This window comes from Papaver somniferum, chromosome 2, assembly GCF_003573695.1.
Source record: "Papaver somniferum cultivar HN1 chromosome 2, ASM357369v1, whole genome shotgun sequence".
Classification (NCBI taxonomy): domain Eukaryota; kingdom Viridiplantae; phylum Streptophyta; class Magnoliopsida; order Ranunculales; family Papaveraceae; genus Papaver; species Papaver somniferum.
Window position 1 is genome coordinate 19,390,021 of NC_039359.1, and position 11,551 is coordinate 19,401,571.

An 11,551-nucleotide genomic window follows, 5' to 3' on the forward strand; every position below is an offset into this window, starting at 1 on the left:
GGAAGTTCATCCGCTAAGAGTTTATACGAGGAATTAACCGAAAAGTTACCAGATTTAGTGAAAGTCCAACAATTTTATCCTCACTAGTTATAAGGATTTTAGTTTGCAGAATTTGTTGGTAATTTTCACTAGTGAAGAAAGCTTGCACCAGATCTGCTAGAGCACTGCTCGGTCGAGCTCGCAAGCATTGCTATCTCAATCTTTTTTGTCAAGTTTAGTTGTCAAAACTATAAGTCTTCATTTCTAGTCTACTTATAGCTAGGTCTCGGATTAGGATATAATGTGTAGTTGAGCTTTAGACTTCACGACGTTCATCGACTGAAGACGCAGAACTAGTAAGGGGAGCTTGTGGAACTTCATCAATAAAAGGCATGTAGAGACTTGAACTCATCTATCACTCAGAAGTTTATATCTATTTTATCTCCTATTGAGACAAAAGTCGTATATCTATAGAATCTATGTTATACACATTTGATATTTCGAGCTGAGTTTAACTCGCTTACATATTTCTCGAAAATATGTGTTAGTAAGCTTTCGCTTTAACTAAGTTCATCTTTTATTCTTGGTGAAATTCAAAAGATGATCATGTGAAAATCGCCTGGTAACATCTTATATGATTTGTGTGAGACATTCATTTGATGTAGACTCGAAATGTTTCGTAAGTGATCATTTGATCACTTGAAAATTTCTTTGAAGCTAATAGTTTGTGTGAAACAGCTATTCTCGTCTTCCAAGAATGTTTCATTAATTGAAATGGATGTTTAGAATAATTTACCATTGATTGGATATAGCACGGTATACATAATTGTATGCTAACTGTTGCAAGTGTATTCCAAGTCCGAGAATTTAGTATGCATACCCGTAAGCATACTGATTCAACAGTTGGAGTCCGGGAACTATAGTATGCATACCCGTATGCGTACTGATTTCAACTGAGTTTGGTCATGAATGACAGTATGCGTACCCATTTGCAAACTTGTTAGAGCATAGCTCGGTTGAACCCACCAAGCATTGGTATGTCAAGTTTGGTTGTCATGTTTTAGTGAACCAAAACTCAGTTAAAGAGTTGCTTGATTATTTACTAGAGCCAACTTTGTATAGGTTAGATAGAAAGTTATTAGGATATGAGACATACAAGTATTACTCGAAGACTTGAAGAATGTGAAGAAGTAAAGAGCTACAACGACGACATCATCCTTCCTCTTGAGGTTAGTAATATTTTGACTTGAACAGTTTCATTCCTAACGTATCTTTCAAGTCGTGTTATCTTGAAAACATAACTGCGAAGCTGTGAATGATTATACTCTATTTAGACGTAGTATTAAGGAATTATAATACGAAGTATAACGCCTATCTTTTGAACTTCGTATATAAGACATCGACATAATCGTATGAATTCTATTGTGATTATGTATGGGTACGGGTGAAGATTTCGTCCTAGGAAACAATGTTTTACATTCGTTTAAAGGAAGTACATTCATAAACTTGTTTTGTGAATCGAAAGGGAAATCGCTAGGATTATTGGTATTGTTATTCGTTGCAAACCTTTGGATTACCAATATGTGTGTTTAGTATAACCGCTCATAACTTGTTTATGTATCTTGATAAACTAATCACAAGGCCTGACTTATGTATCGGTATGACTTTTATTAGTGAAACTAATCTTAAGTAATTACCTGAGATGGTATGATCGATATTTGTAATTGGTGTGATCAATTATAGTCATTGGGTAACCGATCCTAGTACTTGGTGTGACCAATCACAAGAGAACGTGTAATCGATCCTAGTACTTGGTGTGACCGATCACAAGAGAATGTGTAATAGATTCTTGTAGTAGGTTGACAAGTCTTAGTAAATTGGTGTAACCGATCATATGACTTGTGCAACCGACCACAACTAATACCATGAGATTGTGGTAACCGATCCTGGCACTTAGTTAACAAAGTTTTGGAAACTAATGTGACCGATCCTAGTAGCCACATGGAGGTAGAACAGAAACTTGTTTTTGGTAGAACCGTTAAACCCATGATTGTTGATTTGATATTTGATCAATCACATAGTTCTTGGAAATCAGATGAACCAATTCTAAACTTGTTTGAAAGTGTGGCAAATCGGTTCCAAGATTGTAAATATGAAATAGGATTTACAAAGTTAAGATATCGACATACTTTGAATACGTGTAGTAATTCTTATCTATTATTGTTCAAATATATTCCTTAATAACTAAAGGAGAATCCCGGATCGAAATAATTTGAGAATCTTTTAATTGAGGTTTTTAGTTTTATATGCAATTAATTGCATATCTTTGGAAATAAAAATTGGTAATGTGCATTTACTAATTGAAGATTTTCTACTGAGATTTCGGTCAATATTTGGACAGAGCATTTCCAGGAATTATGAACCAATTTGGGCGTTTATTGCATATCTTTGAGAATATTCAGTTTTGGAAATTCCTTGGTGTCCAAACTTCCCTGGTCTATAAATATTGAAGTTTGCATTTTAAGCAAACTAATCCTTGGAGCCAGCAAAACTACCTTGTTGTGTTGTTACTGGTGGAGCCGTCTATTCGGAGATGAAAGTACCCTAATTAGGCGAAATCTCTTACGACCGCTCGTTTTAAAGACTTCTTTGGGATTGGGAATCTCTACGAGTAACGTTGGTGGGAAACTAGATAATTGCAGTTTATTATTAGTTTTAGATTGATTTGATTGACTAACGGTTGTTGAACTTTGATTGCACCTAGTTTGTTTATGCTTGAGAATCTTCTCTTATGATATAAGATACACTCAAACTAGATCGAAGCATCGACGGGGATCTTTAGAACTGTTTGTAGATCTAAAGACGTCTTGTGATAATCCATCGTTAACAGACTCCGTTCTGTGTGTGATTGATCACAAGAGATTCAAGTTGTTTGTGTGCAGGTGTTTATTGAAGATCTAAGAAAATTTGAAGATAAAGAAGATTTCTTATTTGAGTTCATAATCTTTGGTGTGCACAAAACTTGATCGGCTGGGGATCCAACTATAATCTGTTTATCTTTTTATAGATTGGATTGATTAGTTGTGTAGATCGACATCAGTACTTAGTATCTTGGTCAGATCCTATTATTGATTTCATAGTCTAAACAATTACTTTGGTAGTTGTTGAATAGATTGATCTAAGAACCCGACAAAGGAGTTTATTGGGATAAACAGAAGAGCCTTTTGTCAAACTCATATCACTTGTTTGAAAAGAGTTGTTACCGAACATATTTGTTGTTCCTTTATTGTTTGGAATACGAACCAAAGGAATATGGTGTTAGTAAGCTTTCGCTTTGGCCAAGTTCATCTTTACTCGTGACGAAAGTCATGTTGATTTTTTCAATAACTTGAAAATCGCTTTGATGAAAAATAACTTGTGAATAACGACTACATAACATCCTCTGAGAAAGTTTCAATGATTGATATGAGAGTTTAGAACATGTAACCATCTTTGGGTATAAGCATAGTGTGTTTTCACATTTGTGTAAAAGTCCAAAACCGGGAACCCAAAGTATGTGTACTCGTACGCATACTGGCGGTTGTTGGAAATTCGGGACAGTATGCGTACCCGTATGCGTAATGGTGGAAAGTTCACGTCCGTGAATTTCTGCTGGAGTTTGAAAGTGAAAAACAAACTCAATTCGGTTACTTAAGTACGCGTACCTGTTCGCATACTTAGGTAGGTTACTTTCTAAAATCGGTTTGTTCACGAACTAAAACATTTATATATATTAAGGAATACAGTCTTTGCAAACCGTAGCTATAATGTTCATGACTCGATTCGAGTGAATCAAAACCTATTTTGCTTCGATTCTGTATTGTATACTTATATGAGGTCTAAGAAATTGAACAACTCTCTAACTAGTTCATTTGAGTCATTTGAACTAGTTATGGTAAAGATGAATAAAGTTGATATGAAAGTGCTCATATGTCTAACCATTGGTTAACTATTGTCGAACCAACTAAGTGTACACGTTTAGGTACGGTTACTCAAACCTAAACGAAGTTACATTTCATGTGTGTATCTAATGGTTGAAAGATATTAGCTTGAATCTAATCAGGTTTTCATTTAACAGTGAATATTGAATGTTTTGTTACCAAGGTAACTTAGATTTCAAACCCTGATTTGGAGACTATATAAAGGAGAACTCTAGCAACTGGGAAACCTAATCACCACACCTCCTGTGTGATACTAGTTGTGTAAGCTAGAGTCGATTCTCCTTTAACCTTAGGTTTCTCTCGAGACTCTGTAGGTTAACGACTTGAAGACTTCATTGGGATTGTGAAACCAGACCCAACTATTTTCTCTGTAGTTGCGTGATCTGATCTTACTGTTTCTATCATGATTGAGTGCAATCGTAAGATTGTCTTGAGATTTATATCTCCGATAGGCAAGATAAAAAAGTAGTCACAAACACCTTAGTCTCATCGTTTGTGATTCCACAATATCTTGTTTCGCTGGTCGATTTAGATTATCGTGGGGTAATTTATATTTCTAGGCTGTTCCTCGGGAATATAAGTCATGTATATCAATTGGTTCATGTTCACCTTGATTTATCAAAACACGGAACAAAACTCGTAGGTATTTATGTGGGAGACATATTTATCTATTCCTATAGCTTTTCTGTGTGAGACAGATTTGTTTATTAAAGTCTTTGACTTTGGGTCGTAACAACTATTAGTTGTGGGTGAGATCAACTAAAGGAATCAAGTGCATAGTATCCTGATGGGATCAGAGACATAAGGTGCGCAACTGTACCTTGGATCAGTGTAAGATTTATTGGGGTTCAACTACAATCCATATCGAAGTTAGTTTGTAGTATGCTAGTGTCTGTAGCGGCTTAATACAGTGTGTGTTCCTGGACTAGGTCCTGGGGTTTTTATGCATATGCAGTTTCCTCGTTACAAAACTTCTGGTGTCTGTGTTATTTCTTTTCCGCATAATATTTTTTTATAATTGACTTTGGTTGTGCGTTGTGCATTTGCAGGTTGTGCGTTGAATCGATCAATTGGTAAATCCAACCTTTGGTTGTTGATTGAAATTGATTGATCCTTGAACATTGGTCGTTGGTACCTTTCAAGTTATCTCTCTTGTATTCAATCGGGCTCGCAAATTATTATTTGTTTGATTGCGGATTGAATTGAGATATTGAGATACAACTCTTTGATATACTTTTCTTAAGATTGAGTCTGATTGTCTAGTTGATTCTCTTAAAAGTATGTTGGAGTTAGTCCATACAGATTTCTAAGCGAAATATTGGGTGTGGTTGTTAGACCCCCGCTTTTTCAGTAGGCTAGAGTCTGTAGCGGTTTAATACAGTGTGGTGTTCAAATCTGGACTAGGTCCCGGGGTTTTTCTGCATTTGCGGTTTCCTCATTAACAAAATTTCTGGTGTCTGTGTTATTTCTTTTCTGCATTATATTTTCTATATAATTGAAATATCACAGGTTGTGCGTATTTCAATCAATTGGTGAATCCAACCTTTGGTTGTTGATTGAAGTTGATTGACGCTTGGATATAGGTCTTTGGTACCATCCAAGTTATTTCTCATATTGATCCGGCTCACATATTTCTATATGTTCGATTGCAGATTGATTTGAGAAATTGAGATATAACTCTTAGATATATTTTCCTTGATTGAGTCTGTCTGTCTAGTTGATTCTCTTGGAATTATATTGGAGTTAGTCCATACAGATTGCCTAAACGAATTATTGGGTGTGGTTGTTAGACCCCCTCTTTTTCACTTAAGATTTATATCTATCTTATTCATGATCTAAATCCCGTGAACTTCAATAACCAGTAAACAAGATCCGGATACAAGAAATATCAGGTAAAAAGATAGTCTGACCAGGCTTCACGAAACATAAGTGAAGTTTTCAAAGTCGTAACCTAATACAGTTTCGTAAATTAACCTATGTTATAAAGGAGGACGACTCTAGATTTGAAACTATGACAAAAGACTGTCATGGATTAAGAAATCCAGCTACAAGAGTCTCTCTATTTATAGATTCTCAAGGCTATAGGTAGCTTTGAATTCAATCTAGGATTGCTTGAAATTCAAGCAAACACTTTCCCAGTTTAGACAAAATTCCAAGTTAGGAATTCATGTAAGCATTTGAAAAGTATGCCTTGAAATTACATAGAAGAATGCGCACTATGATCCGGACAGTATGGAAGCGTGCATAATGATACTCCATAGTGGCTAAGTAAGCCCGTGAACTTACAAGCAATAATGGTTTTCAAGAACACTCGATACTAAATAATAATCCACAAGCCCAAAGATATTTTGTGAATAAAGTTGTCTTAGAAGTGTAAATAAGAGATATAGAAAAAGTGAACTAGCACGGTCAAGGTATGTACAACGAGGAAGTTTAACCTTGGGCAGTTCATAAGCTTTTGCCTTTGCGCATTAAGCACCAGAACTAGGTTAGACCGACCGGGTATGCATACCGCATATGCGTACACTTGGTAGTTGCGAAATCATATCTAAATAGTATGGATACTCTTGCCAATTCGCGAAGTCATATCGGAATGGTATGCATATCGGGTATGCATACCTTCAACAGTTCCGAACTCAGATCAAAAGGGTATGCATATCGGGTATGTGTACATAACTTACATACTCGGGTATACACACCTTGAGCACTGCCCAAATGTTTGTGATAATAATTTTTTCTATCTACGTTTGTTAAATACCCGTCAACATCCATTGCTCGAATAATATTCCGAGAGTTTAAGCAAAACAAACTTCATATACCTCTTTTTTGATGAAGTTCTTGCAAATTCTTCTATTGTTCTCCAGTCTTCCATCCCCGAGGGTATTCAGTGATATCTGATACTCAACTACCATGCTCTAATCCTAGTCCTATAATTGAATTTAATGTGACTATAAATCAAGATATGTTTTGTACAATTAACATTGACAACAACCTTGATATAGAAAAACTTGCGAGTTCGACCAAACGATGCTCTAACACTTATGGAAAATTTTAAGAACTAACTTAGATTTTTTTTAATCCACAACTATCACACAATTTTATATGTGAATAGTAACTCATAATCTCTAATGTAGGGATTCTGTTAAGTGATTGCATATGAAATCTAGTTAGGAGATCGAGCCTATGAGCATGTTGCTAGGATAACCTAATGCACAAATCTTAAGCATTCGGTTAGATTATACCTTGAGAGATTATTCAAGGAAGTCTAGGTGATAAACAACTATTGCTGAACTTATTTTATCAACTAGATAAATATTTACAGAATCTTATGAGATTTTAAACTAAAAGGATTTACGAGAGATAAATGCAAATGAATTTATGTTCATTAACTACGAACGATATCTTAATCTATTTCATTCTTGTTCTTGTTATTTAATTTAATTATAGTTTTATTATTTTAAATTGATATACTTTCAATTTGAAGAAAAAAAACCGGACACTTGTTTTATAACAACTTTACCACACTACTCCTTGTGGATTCGAACATGATTTACACCTATACTAGCTATGAAATAATGTATTAAAAAGAATTTTATTTTTTTTGATGTTTTTTCTCTACTTTTCTTGGAGGTTAGATCTTACACCTCCCTCTTTTCTGTTTTTTCTTTTCCTTTTATTAATAAAACCACGTTATTGGGCATCGCTTAAAGAAAATAAAATATCTAATTATTGTAAGAAGAAATGATATTTAAACTAGAATCTTATCCGACCATTTAAAATAATTGACTTCTTCAAATAAAAATGCTTTAAACAATTTAGACAAGATCTTATTTGAAAGGCGCCTAGATATCCTAAACCACTTACATTGAATATGGAATCAAAGTGATGTCGTGTTGAATTCTTAATATTCTTGAATAATTGAAGATTGCAACATGCAGACCAACCAAGAAATCCAGAAGGCTAAGAAAGAACCTTCGAAAGTGAAAACAAAATTATGCACACAAATAAAAAAGATACAATAGACATAGAAACAAAAATGTATACATCAACACCCTAAAACCATATAAAACTGCAATTTATTTTTTGTTATTAGTACATGGTTTGGTGTAAATCCACATCGTACTTTAGTAACTAAAACAGTTAATGTATTGCAAATGTCAATTTTCATGAGATTGATTCCCAATACACTTGATACTTTTACTCTTATAGTTTCGGTCCTCTTGGAAAAGCAGATTACAACCTGTGAATGTCCCGCAGGAGATCGTGCCTGATCACAGTGGATGAAACGATTCTCTATTCATGACATGGAAATTTTACTCCACCAAACTTTACCTCTGAAAGACAAAAACAATTTGCCACTCTTCCAGCCGCCCTTCAACCAAAGGGAGCTTTTATTTTTCTAATACGAGACTATATTATGATATTAATGGTTTAAGTTTGACACTCGTCAGAGTCTGATTCTTGTTTCTCCAGAATGGGAGACTGCCTATCCTACTGTCACTCAGATAGATTTGTCTAGACCTTGCTCAGATCACTGCCCACTTGCTTTGCTTTGTGAAGGTGTTGTTGGTGGACCTGAACCTTTTCGATTTGAGGTATACTGGTTAACTCATTCTATGTTTTTAACTTTAACGCAAACTTGGTGGGACTCTTTCACTTTTGTTGGTAGTGCAGGTTTCATTCTTTGTAAGAAGTTACAGACTCCTAAGGAAAAGCTAAAAATTTGGAGTAAGGAAGAATTTGGTCAGGTGGACAGGCAGTTAGAAGATTTGGAGGAGCTCTTCACTCAACTGGATGCAGAAGAAGATACAAATAATGGCTTAACAGAAGCTCAATGGAATCAAAGATTGAAGGCAAGACAAGACTATTGTAACTTAGTCATTCTTAAAGCTGAAAAATGGAGAAGCAGGGAAAAGGTTGAGACTATAAAAAGTATGGATAAAAATACAAAAATTTTCCATAAAATTGCTTCAGATAGGAGGAGGAGAAATCATATAGCAAAGATTAAAGTGAATGGTCAGATGCCAATGGATCAAGCTGAAATCAAAGGTGGAATTGTTGATTACTTCAAGAATATTTTTCAAGACCAATCCTATTCAAGACCTGAAATGGATGATTTATTTCTTAACTCTATTCCATCTGATATGAGTACTTGGCTGGAGAGGGATATTGGGGAAGAATAAATTTTAAATGTTATTAAGAGTTTAGAGAAAAACAAGGCCCCTGGACCAGATGGGTATCCAATTGAATTCCATCAGAAGACTTGGAGCATAATACGAACTGATGTGTTATGTGTTTTTAAGGAGTTGCAGGAGAAAGGTTTCTTGGATTGGAGGTTGAAAAACACTTTCATTGCTCTTATTCCAAAGAAAAATGTTATTGAAGAAATTAAGGATTTGAGGCCTATAAGTCTTGTTAATGGTGTTTACAAAATTTTATCTAAAGTTCTGGCAGAAAGATTCAAACTGTCTCTTCCTCATGTTATTTCTCAGCAGCAGTCTGCTTTCATCAAACAAAGACAAATTTTGGATGGGGTTCTTATTGCAAATGAGCTTATTGACTCAAGGCTTAAGAGTGGAGTTCCTGGTTTACTTTGTAAAATTGATTTTGAAAAGGCATTTGACCATGTTTTGGAATTTCATTGATAAAGCTTTACAGAAGATGGGATATGGACTGAAGTGGAGAAGATGGATACAGTGTTGTGTTGAGCATGTAAGGTTCCCAGTGCTTATTAATGGTTCATATGAGGAGTACTTAAAATGTAAAAAGGGAATCAGGCAAGGTGATCCTTTGTCACCATTCTTATTTTTAATTGTTGTTGAAGCACTTACTGCAATGATGAAGAAGGCTCATGAAGATGGTTTTATTAATGGCTTTAAAGTGTCAAATACAGGTACAAAGGTTAGTCATCTGCAGTTTGTTGATGACATCTCAATTTTTTTGGATGCTTCTGTGGATCAAGTTCAGTTTCTTAGAATTCTCTTGCTGTGTTTTGAATTTCTTACTGGATTAAGAATCAACTTTTCAAAGAGTCATTTGTTTGTTGTGGGTTATAATGGTGACATGAATGAGTTTACTTCTTTACTAGGCTGTTACAATTCTGTCCTTCCTACCATATATCTAGGCCTTCCTCTTGGTGATAAGTATAAAGGCATTCACAAATGGGACAGAATAATTGACAGGTTAAATGCAAAGCTTGCAGGGTGGAAAAGACCTTATCTTACAAGAGCTGGTAAGATTGCTCTTATTAATAGTGTGATGTGATTTGTAGATAGTGGTAAAAAGAGTGTCGTTTCTCAGACTTGTGAAGGATTTTTTAGACTTAAATTCAAAACTAAAATAGAAAACACAATAAAAATTATAGCAAATTCAAACAAAGATGATATCAATATTAAAAGAAACATTGAGGCTAAGATTCCACTATTTTCCAAGTTCAAAGTGATTAAAACCAATACTTATATTTATGAAAATCTAATTGAGACGCCTAAGTGTTGAGATATTAAGACTGACAAAACGACTGTTTTGAATGGTGTTTGTTCTTCAGCTTCTTCTTCTTCTCCTGCTGGTGTAACTCGCTCTGCAACTCGACTGCTTCTTCTCTGTTGGGTTCTAAACTTCTCCTAAGGTTGCCAAACTCCAGACTTCTTTTCCTTGACCTCACCACAGGCTATATATACATCTCCGGGCAAAAATATCTCGACTAATCATTCCAATATTATCTCTTTTCCTCCACCACAAGTTTCGGGAATAATTCTCTCCAAATCTTGCTTTAAACGTCTTCTGGCGTATTTTACACTTTCCAAACTCTTCAAAGGATGTACTGATATCGAATAGAGCATCTTAGTTACTCCTCTGTCCACGTAACTTCCATAAACAGAGAAACAAATCTCGGAAACTTTCTCCTTCTCTGTTTTTACGTAACTCACGTTACTCTCCTATTTCTTCGAAACCAAACTGCTTACCGTTCCTATCTTGTCGCAAAGTGTTGGTCTGAATTTATTCCCATGAAAAACTCCGGCTATACCTCTCTTGAATCCTTCCCTGAAAACCTGAGAAACCCATCCTCCACTGTTTCAATCAAACTCGGTGATCCGGCTCTACTTAATCAAATCTGATGGACCTATCCACCCTGTTTAACCTTAAGAAGTCTGTCCCAACCAATATTAATGATTGAGTCTCTTTAAATCTTGCCGAAAAATCCAACCCTAAGTCTGAACTTTGCTGGACAAACTTTCCCGCCAAATTTGAGATTTGAATAGTTGAAGATGACCTCCCCTTATCTGTGACTGGTATCCCTTAAGAAATTGGGGTGTAGATAGCCATAGGGTGCCCCTTAGTAACTGGGTGCCCCTTATCCAAACTCGAGGGTCCGTATAGAAGGTTCCTCCGGGTGCTTTTATCAACTTTTCGAGCCAATTTTTTCCAAAAATGTTTATTGACCAAAAATACCTACAAATAAATAAAACACCATAATAAGTACAAAAATGAGCCCTAAAAATATATAGAATCGAGACAAATCGGGCACAAAAATGTTTCTATCAAATACCCCCAAACCTATTATTTGCTAGTCCTCGAGAAAAAAATATAATCCT

The 11,551-nt window shown here is 35.2% G+C and overlaps 1 protein-coding gene across 1 annotated transcript; it reads left to right on the plus strand.

Moving 5' to 3' along the window:
• The first annotated feature begins 9,620 nt into the window (after positions 1–9,620).
• On the plus strand, positions 9,621–10,223 carry LOC113350714 (uncharacterized mitochondrial protein AtMg01250-like). The gene has a single exon (XM_026594843.1). It carries the CDS (start codon positions 9,621–9,623, stop codon positions 10,221–10,223), a length of 603 nt encoding a protein of 200 aa, XP_026450628.1.
• The last annotated feature ends 1,328 nt before the right edge of the window (positions 10,224–11,551 follow it).

Bases quoted from the DNA above. Each gene is read 5' to 3' on its own strand.
- LOC113350714 (XM_026594843.1), top strand. From the start codon at position 9,621: ATGGGATATGGACTGAAGTGGAGAAGATGGATACAGTGTTGTGTTGAG.